At 33.8% G+C, this 12,457-nt stretch overlaps 2 protein-coding genes across 11 annotated transcripts; both read right to left on the bottom strand.

Moving 5' to 3' along the window:
* Positions 1 to 1,979: 1,979 nt before the first annotated feature.
* On the bottom strand, positions 1,980 to 6,637 carry LOC104727153 (protein MADS AFFECTING FLOWERING 5-like). 2 transcript variants are annotated; one of them, XM_010446178.2, is made up of 7 exons: positions 6,314 to 6,637; positions 3,838 to 3,895; positions 3,289 to 3,350; positions 3,084 to 3,183; positions 2,922 to 2,963; positions 2,645 to 2,695; positions 1,980 to 2,274 (listed from the first exon to the last, which is right to left on the bottom strand). In XM_010446178.2, the coding sequence occupies exons 1-7, from the start codon at positions 6,496 to 6,498 to the stop codon at positions 2,179 to 2,181; spliced, it is 594 nt and encodes a 197-aa protein (XP_010444480.1). In that variant the 5' UTR covers positions 6,499 to 6,637; the 3' UTR covers positions 1,980 to 2,178. The 2 variants fall into 2 exon arrangements, with proteins under 2 accessions (XP_010444480.1, XP_087331192.1); XM_087475066.1 differs by having other exon boundaries at positions 3,084 to 3,350; positions 6,314 to 6,567.
* A 730-nt stretch (positions 6,638 to 7,367) lies between these two features.
* LOC104727152 (agamous-like MADS-box protein AGL70) lies at positions 7,368 to 11,644 on the bottom strand. Of its 9 annotated transcripts, none has more exons than XM_087475068.1 (7): positions 11,066 to 11,644; positions 8,904 to 8,961; positions 8,642 to 8,703; positions 8,461 to 8,557; positions 8,306 to 8,347; positions 7,963 to 8,004; positions 7,368 to 7,839 (listed from the first exon to the last, which is right to left on the bottom strand). In XM_087475068.1, the coding sequence occupies exons 1-7, from the start codon at positions 11,248 to 11,250 to the stop codon at positions 7,837 to 7,839; spliced, it is 489 nt and encodes a 162-aa protein (XP_087331194.1). In that variant the 5' UTR covers positions 11,251 to 11,644; the 3' UTR covers positions 7,368 to 7,836. The 9 variants fall into 9 exon arrangements, with proteins under 9 accessions (XP_087331194.1, XP_087331193.1, XP_010444476.2 ...); XM_087475067.1 differs by having other exon boundaries at positions 7,368 to 7,836; XM_010446174.3 differs by having other exon boundaries at positions 7,368 to 7,795.
* Positions 11,645 to 12,457: the final 813 nt, after the last annotated feature.

Raw genomic sequence — 12,457 nt, 5'->3', positions numbered from 1 at the left:
ATATTTTTAATTTACTATTAATTTAATAAAATAACTCTAAAACTAGTTCCCGATTAATCCTCGTTTAATCTCCGATTTCTTCGCTAGGCGCTAGACTCACCCCGACCGCCCGACTAACGCCTAGCGATTTCTAAAACAGGGTACATATCCAACCACTGATGTGACAGTTGTACTTTAAGTAATGTTGTTGATACGAGTCTAAAACACTTAACCTCTCTTAAAACGTGGCTTCTAAATTCCGAGCCCCCCGATTAATCCGGTTTCGACTTTGCCAGCTCGAGTGAAGAAGCTTAGCTACTGATCAAACAAACTAGTGAACTACTACTACTACTAGTACTACCCAAGACATTGATTCCTCTCACCCACAGTAATGAGTATGTATCGGGCCGTACGCAACACAATTATTGGTCTGGAATATACAAAAAAAAAAAATACAAAACCTTTGGGCTGGGCCTTGTAATAGTAATGATTCGAGCTCAAGTTGCTACTCAGATTTGATTATGTTACTTTCTCGATATCAGATTATTAATTTAAGAGAAAAACAAAAAACTTCGCCTTCAATTTTCGAGGACACGACTAATTTTCATTCCAAAATGTTTACTCGATTAATGATACTATTGAAGTAGAAATTTGACTATGAAATTGATGTTAATTAATGAAATCGCATACTCTAAAATTTAATTAAATTAAATTAAAAATTCCAGTTCACTGTGTAGGAAAACTGGGTGATCTTATACTAAATGGGCCGAATCTGGGCTTAACGATGACAGCTAAGACAAGTCTTTTACCGACCTTCCGCCTAAAATTACTTCTTCTTTTTTTGATAAAAGAGTTCCTAAAAAAAAAAGACACAGGAAGTGTTCTTTTGATCACATCAATCATCCTCTCTCTTTCTTCTCTCTATAATATTTTTCAGAGAGAGAGAGGCTCTTATCTTTGATTACCGTCCGACATGTTTTGTCGGTTTTTATGTCCGAATGAAGTTCGGTATCGCCGTAAATGGCTTTCCGTTGCCGTGTTCTCGTGATTCCATCTAGCGGTGTTCTACCCTCGCTGTCCGGTTTATCCGGCTCCTTTCCAGCATCGACTGGCTTCTAAAGCAGTATTGGCTGGCTCCCTTCTAGCATCGTCGGCTTCCGTAGCGGCGCTGGCTGGCTCCCTTCCAGCATCGTCGGCTTACATAGCGGTGTTGGCTGGCTTTCTGTTTTGTGCCGATGTTTGATCCGGTTTTCGTTGCTTTTTCAGTTTTCCTTCTAATAATTCTCATTGGGAGGTGTTGGTGATACCAGTGAAAGCAATCTTGCTTTCTAATGCTTTTTATTCGACCCACTCTCTTTTGAGTTTCGATTTGCAGGAATAATTACAGAGATTTGAGTTTTAAGTTGAAGAAAAGAAGTTGATTCCGTCGCTTATTAACACTGCCTTAAGCCGTTATTGCTTTACTTGGAGCCTCGATTGCTTTTTACCGGTGAAAAAACAGAAGAATCTTTGTTTGATATTATTATCAACGGTGGTTCTTTCATCGGAATCGGTGCTCGGACGGCGAAGGATGAAGTCGGTTCGCTTTAGACTACTCATCTGACACGTATATTGGTCTTTCTCCAATCGTCGACACGTGGTTTGAGATCGAGACAAAATCTAATTTTTTCTTCTGTGGGAAACCTCTGTTGGCCTATTTGGGCCTGAACCTTTTCTGTAATCTTGCATTTTGAAAGGGCTTTCTTTAGCCCATGTATGCCTTGATATGTTTAATACAATATATTCCTCTTGCGAGAAAAAAAAAAAAAAAAAAAAAGACACAGAAACTCTTATCTTAATCACATCACTCTGATTTAAATTCTCCCAATTTAAAAAAAAAAAAAATCAAAATAAAAAAACCATCTGAAACTTGGCCTTATAGGGTTCTTCACGCTGAAGAAAGCAAAACTTTTATAAACTCACCAATTCCTACTTTGCAGACAAAAACAACATACAAAACATAAGAAACAATATTTATTCATTATCTTGTCTCCGAAGGTAATAATACAAATCAAATACATTTATTTGATGCCTTCTTCCCTCAAATCTCTCCGTAGCAGGGGAAAGAAGAGGGTGGTATTTCATATATGTATCTTTCCATAATCAGATTTTTTTTATACACTTTTTAGTTTTTGAATCAGTAGCCGTTGGTGATGGTGGTTACTTCAGAAGCAGGAGAGTCTCCCGTGGGTTCTTTCCGGAGCTTTTTCCCGGTGACATTGCTCTTGCACCCTCTGGTTTCAGAGACTTCTTCTTCTGTAAGAAATTTGTTTTTATATATTTAGTTTTTTTTTTCCTTATAGATTTGATAGTAAATATTACTAAGAATCTACATTTTAATAAGCATGGTTTTATTATTGAAAAAAAAAAAACTATAAGTCTCACTCATAATTTTGTAGCATCCATCAGTCCTTAACTTTCATCTGTAATAAACTTTCTTACCGTTTAAAAGCATGTTTCTTAAGAAACAATGAAAAAAAAAAAACACGAGTTATTAGCTCAGACAAAATTTACTATCCATCAGAGTCCCTAACTGTCATACGTAAGTAGTATATGCAAGTATTTTTTGTGAATCTAATGTGTATAGAAATGGTTTATTAGCTTCTACAAACATAAGAGATGGTACCTTCGATAGCTGGCTAGTCAAAATCTGGTTCTCTTCTCTCAGTAGCTTCTCCTGTTTGAAACAACATCAACATTCCTAGCATTTTGGTGATTCATCGAAGGGGAAAGTGAAATTTGATTAAATTTTTTAAGGTTTCCTTTTTTATAATTTGCAACCAAGAATATAACTCAGGAGCTAAGACAAGACCACAAAACATATCTAGAGAGTTGAACTTGGTCTAGTAGGATTCAAGAGTCAGCATAGCTCTTGGGATGGGAATATAAACCAAAACACTAACCTTCTCTTGAAGGGTCTTCACAAAGTCCATCATTAGTTCTGTCTGCCAAAAGACGTTAAGAGTTATGTCAAACTGGGGAAATAAATGGTCTAAAATTATACATCCAAATAATGATTCTTGAACTTTGTAGAATCTATACTTAATTAGTAGCAGCATTTATACCTTCCTATCTCTAGTTACAGAGAGAGCAGTCTTGAGCTGCTCTTCCAGGGAATTTAGAAAATCTATACTTGCATTATCGCTTTTCGCTTCTTCAAGCTTGCTGCATATATTATATGCGTAGATCAACAAAAAAGCCAAAAAAAAAAAAAAACAAAAGTTTGATAGAGAGAGAGGAGGAGGGGGGAAGCGGAGTCTTAGTGCTAACCATTGGACTATTTCTAGCAACTCCTCTTGTGAAAGATAATTCATACCCTTTTCTGCAAGATCCTGCCATAAAAGAAAGACTCTGAATTTCTTGCGTTTTCAAGACCTCGAATATTATTTTTGTACTCTAATACAAAACCGGCAGCGAAGAACTACCTACCTCTATGCTAATCTCTTTCCATAATGGCACTACACAAAGCATCCATGTCACAACCATCTCAATGGATTAATCTAACTAAGCTTACACATGCTCATCTCAATTACATAATCATTATAAGACTTTTAGAGCAATGAGTATATAATGACAAGATATGATTCTGACCCTGAAGAACTAAGTTTGGTATACGACAAGTTTGAAATCATGCCGTAAACTTTCTAGTGCAATACCGATTGTAAAGAACATATACATCATCTCTATTTTGGCTTCTCTCCACAATAATGTCAAGGCAAAAAAAAAAACACAACAAACATCTCCATTGACTGTAAACTAGCTTCTAAATGCTTATCTCAATAACCTATGCATGCCCGCGAGGTTCTAAGAAAAACTTACTGAGGTTTCAGGATCATCAGCCTGCTGTATTTCAAAACGACTGAGGATCTTGGCCATACTGGAAAGAGATCAAGAGATGAACACAAAGGCATTAGAAATAATATATGCAAAACTATTTTGGAACTACGAAACACATATATAATATTAAAATAGAGAGACTAGAAAGAAAATAAATATATATAGACATGTTATTTCTATCATTATTTGTATTAATTAGTGTTAATTAGCGTTACTCAAAGCTTGTATATAGCTAAAAATAGTACATATATAAGGTTCGTTAACTTTTTGTTTTTGTTTTGGTACTTTTTCTAACGATATATCCATATTTTGTGATGGACTTCCTTAGTTTTAGTTTCATTTTGTCAGTCCACAATCTTCTCTTTCATTTTTATGTCATGCATATATATATATATATATATAGGAAATTAATCTACTCTACTATCATACTATATCAACTTTGCAATAACGACCAAGTTCATCTCTATGTTTTTGTTATATGTAATCAAATTTGCAGCCCCTGAATTTTTTTTTTAACTTAGCAAGGTTTTGGATATATTGATTTAGGTTATGTTAATTTAAGGAACTAATTAACAACAGTCCAGAAAACAATAACTGAATAGATACGATAGACTGAAAAAGATAGTTCCTCTTAGGAAAATGTTGATGAAATTCATGTTCGCAATTAAAGATCTCCAAAAGTTGATGAAATCAACATTGGAAATTCATATAGAAAAAACTATAGCTACCCTCCAACCTCCACATTGTATTGAAGGCTTGAAGCTCTTACACAACCAACCGAACTAGAAGATTGAAAATAAACCTTTGCTTAATGTACATAAGATTTTGAAACACTTCTTAAACGTACAATAAGCGAAGTGATTGGGGTTTAGCTTCTTAGGGAAAGGTTTAAAGTTCATAGGATTGAGCCCAAATCAAGCCCACAAAACACATCAGAAAAGTTATAGCTTATGTGTTGAAGTATTATAGTCTGTTTTATTGCTATCCTATATGATATTTTTTATGGATACCTACCCTCTTTTCACAAATTCATTCCTACTTTGTGATCTATTTCAGGATTTCAATATATAGAGTGAAATTTGATTCACTTGATCTTCACGTTGCTAAGGTGTGATTTGAAACTATGCAATTAGTGAGACACATAAAAATCACAATCTCAAGTGAAACACTTTTACTAAAGAGCTACCAAAGACTTTTACTAAACACTTTTACTAAATTAAGGTATCAAAGGAGCTACCAAAGAAAGTAGCTATTACTAGAGTTTTGAATAATATAAAATATGAAGCCAAAAGAAAGAAGTTCCACTATAGTCTATAATTCGTGCATGTTAGTTGCCAATTTAACATATGTACTCTGATGATCAAGCATTTGTGCTGTTAAAATCAAGACAATCCTACGAAGCTTTATATTTAGCGATGAATGGTTTATATTCCCATCTCTACAATATCTCTCAGTTCCGGTCATTGTAAGAAATTTATAAAGGAAAAACAAAAGACACAATTAATGTATGGAGCCAAATGATGGTATAGAGAGAGTTTATTTGGCCCATGAGACCCAATAACTCAACACAGTTCTTTTTGTTAACGCATTGCAAAACAGAAGGGAACAACAATTCAAGCAGAGAAAGAAAGAGCTACTCAGTATGTACACATGATTGGGGCTTGGAGTCCAATGGTTTAAACACTATTGTCACCGTAATGTCATAACAAAATGTGTGTGATTTATAGTAGATAAAGGAGAGAAAATCAATATCCAATCAAAGGAGTAATGCAAACACTACATTTGGCCATTTAAATCAACTACAAACCTTTTACTTAAGTAACAAACCATAGATAATAGAACTAGTAAACAAATCATCTACAATTAATACACTTGTAGATAACCAAATAAGTACTTAACATATAATGTGGCTTCTATTCCAATCTAAATTAAGACCCTTAATCAGCTGCATTACTTACTTTATATCAAATATACCGGAGGTGCATTGAGTAAAAAGAGGATAATTAATGAGGACTAATCTCAAAAATTAAACAATGTACATTGTTCTTCTATAACTCAACAACAGATGAAGTACACAGAAATTAAGATGAGTTGAAATCCGAGTAGACAAACATACAATACGATTACCACGTGTAGAAAAATCTCTCCAAGTGCATGCAATAATATTCCCAAAAAAAAGATAAAAGAAAGAATACAAATCCCTCCAACATAAATGAAAAACAATAGAAAATGAAAAAAAAAAAAGACACAAAACAAACATCAAGAACATCTTTCGCCACCACATTGTTTAATTTTAAATTTGTTTAAAGCTACACATCGATCATGGAGAAGAACAAAACAGGAAACTCAGCTTAAAGATTCGAAAGGGGGAAAACAAAACCCTAGTTCTTTAGTAATTCTCTCTATGTTTCTCGAGAAAGATTAACAAAGAGGAAAATATATAGTGTTAGCTAGTTACCTTTCGCCGGAGGAGAAGCTGTAGAGTTTTCCGGTGGAAGAGACGATGACAAGAGCGACGGAGGATTCACAGAGAATCGAGAGTTGACGAGCTTTCTCTATGAGACCATTGCGTCGTTTACAGAAAGTAACTTGTCGACTGCTTTTGCTCTCAATTCGTTTGATCTCCACTTTTCTTCTTCCCATAGTTTTGATCTCCGACAAGCCTTATCTCCTAATTTTATTCTGATGTCCGTCTTACTGGCCGGAGGCACTGTACGTTTTTGCTTTTTATTATTTTGTTCTTCTTTTTTATTTTATTTTTCCTTTTTTATTGGTTTTGAGCAAAAAATTAGTGAAGTATGTTTTTTCTTTTGTTTTGTTTAAACGAGAGAGAGAGAGAAAAAAAAATTACACACACACAGTAAGAAGTACTAAACGATTCGTTTTGATATAGCTAAGACACGTGTAAACGCATGTCGAATTACCTGAGGGCGCGTTTATGTTATTATCTCTTCGTTGATCACAAAAAAAAAAAATTGTGAAACGACTGCATTCGTGGTATGAATTGTGAGGATATGACTTTATAACCATTTCTATTATATGCATACGTCGACCGGTGTATGTGTATTTAACAGTGAATTTAAATTTTACTTTCGGGTTTACTCGTATACGAACTTACTCCGTCCGGTTCCACTGCTCGGGTAGTAATCCTGAATTCCATTTCTGGTAGGCCCAAATGATTTATTTAATAAGCAAATGTAAGCCCATCTAGAGACTTTGCTAGAAACGAGATTGGATGATGATATCTAATAATAATATATTTAAAGTAGTTAAAAGGCCTGTGTGTTCTATTTGTTGTACCAAGTCTTTCCTTTGAAAGTGCTATTTTTGGAGTTCCTCAAAAGAAGAATTTAGGAAAAAGTACAAAATATCTGATATGGTTCTTCAATCAAGCTATAAAAAAAACTTAATATAACTATGCCACGTAAGGTAGACAACTAATCAATAAAACTGAAGTAAGGGAAACAAAAATAATTTAGAAGCTCTCTCTAGGGTTCTTCACGCTGAAGAAAGAAAAAAAAACATTTATATTTTAATCCGTACTTTCAAACAAGAATACAACAAACACACACGAATTCTGTCTGATCTTGTCTACGAAGGCACAACAAAAGGTCGACAACTTTATCTTAAGTTTTACAATACTTTTTCATATAAAAAAAAGCTTCGTTTTCCTTTTTTTTTCTTTCTTACCTTAGTTTCCACACATAGAGGGAAGATAAAAGGGGTTTGAGATTATGCAGCTTTTTCTATTTTACAAACTGTTTTCTTTTTTCTTTCTTTTATATTCTGAATCAGGCTATGAGTTTCAGGTGAAAAACTCAGCCGTTGATGATGGTGATTACTTCAACAGCGGGAGAGTTTCCGGTATTTTGTTACCGGAGCTATTTCCCGATGACATTCCTCCCACACCTTCGGTTACCAGAATCGTCTTCATACCCATCTGTAAGAAACTTTCTTACGTTTCTTTTAGTTTTTCTACAGCTACTAAACATTCACAAGAAATTAATCTATATATTTATGCAAGTGTATTGGTGTTTATATCTATATAGTGTATCCAGGAAATGATTAATCAGTTTTATGAAGCATAAGGGTTTGTGTCTTTGTCACCTGGCTAGCCAGAAACTGATTCTCTTCTCTCAGCAACTTCTCCTGTTTGTACAAGATCGTAAAGGTCATTAGAATCTAACATGTTTTTAGAGCTATATGAGCTTCGCCCTCCAAATTCGGCGACTCTTAAGCCCAATTTAATCAAAGAGTTTCAAAATGTTTTTTTCATTTTGTTAGAATTAGGGTTTCATCTAATAAAGCCAAGGACAAATCAGGAACTAAGACAAGACCTAGAGACATATCTAGAGTTAGTGATCTGCAGAGTCCGAGGTTAATAGTATTCGAAAATGAGCATACCCTACAGAATATGGCTTTGCTACCAAATAAAAACCAAAGCACTAACCGTTTCTTGAAGGGACTTCAGATCGTCCATCATCAGTTCTGTCTACAACAAGACATTAATTAAGGATTATGTCAAAAGGCTATTCTTGTATATCTAACTAAACAAACATTTTTAGGAAATTAGTTCAATTACGTAATTAGTAGCAGCATAGATACCTTCTTAGCTCTAGTTACGGAAAGAGCAGTCTCGAGCTGTTCCTCCATAGACATTAAGGAGTCTACACTTACATTATCGACGGGTTCTTCTAGCTTTCTGTATTCATAAGTTGCCAAAAGAAAAAGAAAAATATTTTTTTTATCAGAAGAAGGGGGGATAAAGAGGTGTACTAGAGCTGACCTTTGGACTATATCTAGTAACTCCTTGTGTGGAAGATAATTCCGAGTTTTTTCCTCAAGATCCTGGACATGGAGAAACAAAGGGAATCAGAAAGATTATGGAGTTCTTGAGTTTTCTGAAAAATGCAATAAATGTAACTTTAGAGAATTAAGTCCAGTATGAGAAATTCAAAACAACAATGAGTTATCTCAGGCTCGACCAGTGCTTCTATAATATCATTACATCAAAACCCTTTCCAAAATAATGTTTTTAGCTAACTTACTAAGACTTTTAGTTCATCAGCATGTTGTATCTCATAACGATCGATGATCTTGGACATGCTGGATATCATGAAAAAAACAAAAATGCATTAGAAACAATAATTTGCACAAAACCATTACAAAACTACATACTAGAAATAGTATCAATAGATGACACTGTAGAGCGAGCAAACCGGAGTGAAATAATGCTTATAAACGTTACATACTGCACCAATTTGTGTCACTGACCAATATAATTTTTAAACAACTTTACTTCAGTAGGCGTCTATGTATTTCAACAGTTAAGTGAACATATATATAGCTTAAATAAATACACTTTCACTCCCGAAGATCCTGTTATATATATGCAATTGTAACTTGCCAGCGACAGTCAAAGTCATTTTCTAACTGCTCCCCATGATTTCATTTAACTACCTCATTATTTTCTAAGCTAAATCAATGTTATATAGAACAATAAAACGTTTAGCTAAATGATGTCAGGATTCTCCTTCGAGGACAAGCCAAGAAAGTGGGATTGACAATTCAGGGAGGAGGTCACGACTCTAATCCTAATTGGTGTTTTCCATGATATACTGATGCGATAACATGAATAATTGAATATACTTTTTACGATTTTAGAAACATCCTAAGCTGTGAATTTAACATTAATCTCAAAAAGAAGTAAAGTTAAAAAGTTGGTTAAATAAAAATCTTGATCTCAAGCCAAAACACTTTGTGTAGTGCAATTTAGTTAAGGTACAAAAAACTTACCCAAGAAACTACCTAGCTACAACTAGAGTTTTAAGTATTGTAAACTAGAGGCAATAGAGAATTAATGATCCCAAAATTGAACATATATATATATATATATATATAGTGTGTACTGTTAAAAATTTAGCATATGCATGCTTCCTTGATCAAGCATTTTTGGTGTCAATATAGGCAATGAGAAGGCCTATATTGACAAGAGTTACATTCCCATTTTCTCGGAGACATATTTTTCTTATCCCATTGATGATTTCTGTAAGTTATATATAAGAAACACACTGTCATTATTGATTTGACAATGTAGTTTCATTTTGGTTTAATTGAACTCAATTCAATATGTTCTAAAAGATAAGTAGCTGAGATTTCTTTTAAATGAAAGAATGTCAAAAGGTCATATGGTTAGGAATATCCACAACCAAAGATAGAAGACTAATAAATTCATTGAACAAATGGTTGTATTCTACTGGTTTCATCAATTTCTACTTAATTGACCCTCTAGACCACTGCCACATATAGTAGAAGAAGGTCCTCGTAGACTTAGGCAAAACATCTTGAGGAGTAACAACTGGAAGAGTAATACAAATTCACTCACACTAATCTAGATATATTTATCTTGTATTGGTGTCATATGGACACAACAGTTACGCTGAAAGGATTAAAAGGGTGAAAATCGATATCCGGTTTGATAAGTAATGTGGCATGTGTAGCAAGTATTAATGTGAAAATTTATCCAAGCACCACAACCAGCCTTCAAAAGCAAGTATAAACCTGGGAAGGTACTTAATCAACACTCAATGGAAGAGAAATTATAAAACAAACAGTCTACAATAAATCCCCGATCAGTAATTGCACAATGTGGCATATCTAATTTAAACCAAAGACTCTTGATCGATGTTACCACTGGCCCCAATTAATCTCATAACAAATACACCGGAAGTGCATTGCAATATTGGATAGAAACCAAATCTCAAAATCTTAAAAGATACACATTGTTTCTTAAGAAAACAAAAAAAGAATCTTGAAAGTGAACAACAGATGAATTAGCGATACAAAGATTACAGAGAACATATCACCACGTGTAGAAAAAATTCTTGAATCACATGCAATACTAAATTTTTGTAAAAATTAAAGGTAAAATTTTTAAAAAATAAAAATAAAAATCCATATTTAAAGATAGAAAAAAAAAAAAAAAAAAAGCACGAAACGAACACCAAGAACACCGAGAAATTAAAATATCAAATTAGGTTTAAGCGTAAGCATCGGCTCTCATCATATAGAAAACAAAGAGTAGATCTCAGTTGATTTGTTGAAGGGAACAAAAAGCCCTAGATTTGAAGTTTCTATATGGGAAAAAATAATTAAACAAAAGAGAAAAAGGCACAAAGTGAGACCCAAGAAGTGGGGAAAGTGAGCTTACTTGTCTCCGGAGGAAGAATTGTAAAGTTTTCCGGAGCCGGAGACGACGAGGACAGCGATGGAGGATTCACAGAGAATTGAGAGTTGTCGAACTTTCTCGATGAGACCATTGCGTCGTTTGGAGAAAGTGACTTGTCGACTGCTTTTCTTCTCGATTCGCTTGATCTCAACCTTTCTTCTTCCCATGGCTTCTGTCTCCGATCGATAAGGGTTATGCCCTAATTTGGTTCTAATAATGTCCGGAGACTCTCAAATGTTTTTTTGCTTCTTTTTTTCTTTTTTTTTTTTCTTCGTTTCTCTCTTATTTTTTTCCCCTTTTTTGGGATTTTTTTTTTTGGTTAAACGAGAGTAAAAAATAATAAGTGGAAACGGTTGTGTTTTGAAGAGTCGTAGTAATCTCTTTACTTTTTTTTTTTTGTTTACGCTTGGCGGCGTTGTTAGCAATTTGACTATTAATCCAGTCGGTTAGACCGGTTTGACTCCGATCATCATCCCCACTGAACAATGGTTTTATGCTATATTTTAGATTGTTTTATGCTATATTTTAGATTGTTTTCTGCGGTGGTTATCTCATTGTTTCTTTTTTCTTTTTCTTTTATGTAATTAATTCGGATACATTGGTCGGGAAGTAGTGTATACGAATCGGGTACGGTTTATTTTAAAGGGGTTTCGATTATTATTTATGTAAGAGGGGTTCGGATTCAAATTTTCACTACAATGGATGACGATTAGATTTTACTTCAAATATTTTCAAGAAATTACTGATAACCTTTCCGTTCATAATTATTATTTTGTATATAATGTTGGGAATAATTTCAGCGATATATGTAGTGGTAATTAAATCATTGTATGACAAAATATAAAAGTGTGATATCGAACTAATTAAGAACTAAATTGAGCTGTAAAAAGTTATCTTCAACATCAAACTATCATACAACTTCTACAATCTACCGAATAAGGAAAGAACAAACATTAGTATGTCTGTCAAATTGAAATGTAGAAGTTTTTTTTTTTTTTTTTTTTTTTGGGAAACACGAAATGTAGAAGTCTTTATGACAAAAAAAATAAGTATTGCATATAACACACATAGTTTATGCGTAAAGACACCACAAGTATACAATTTTACTACCATAATCTTTTGAGTTGGGTGGTTCTCAAAACACTTAAAGCATCTAAAACGAAAAGCATATTTTGTGATGGACTTCTTTTGTTTTAGTATCCATTTTATAGTCCACAATCTCTTCTAATTCTCCGGCAAGTCTTATCTCCTAATTTTGATTCTGATGTCCGTCTAACTGGCCGGAGGCAATGAACGTTTTTTTTTGCTTTTTATTATTTATTCTCTTTTTTTTTCCCCTTTTCAATTGGTTTTGAGCAAAAATCAGTGAAGTAT

The sequence above is a fragment of the Camelina sativa genome, chromosome 11 (genome assembly GCF_030686135.1).
Source record: "Camelina sativa cultivar CO46 ecotype springtype chromosome 11, ASM3068613v1".
In the NCBI taxonomy this organism is placed as follows: Eukaryota; Viridiplantae; Streptophyta; class Magnoliopsida; order Brassicales; family Brassicaceae; genus Camelina; species Camelina sativa.
This window is presented reverse-complemented; position numbering and strand designations above follow the sequence as displayed.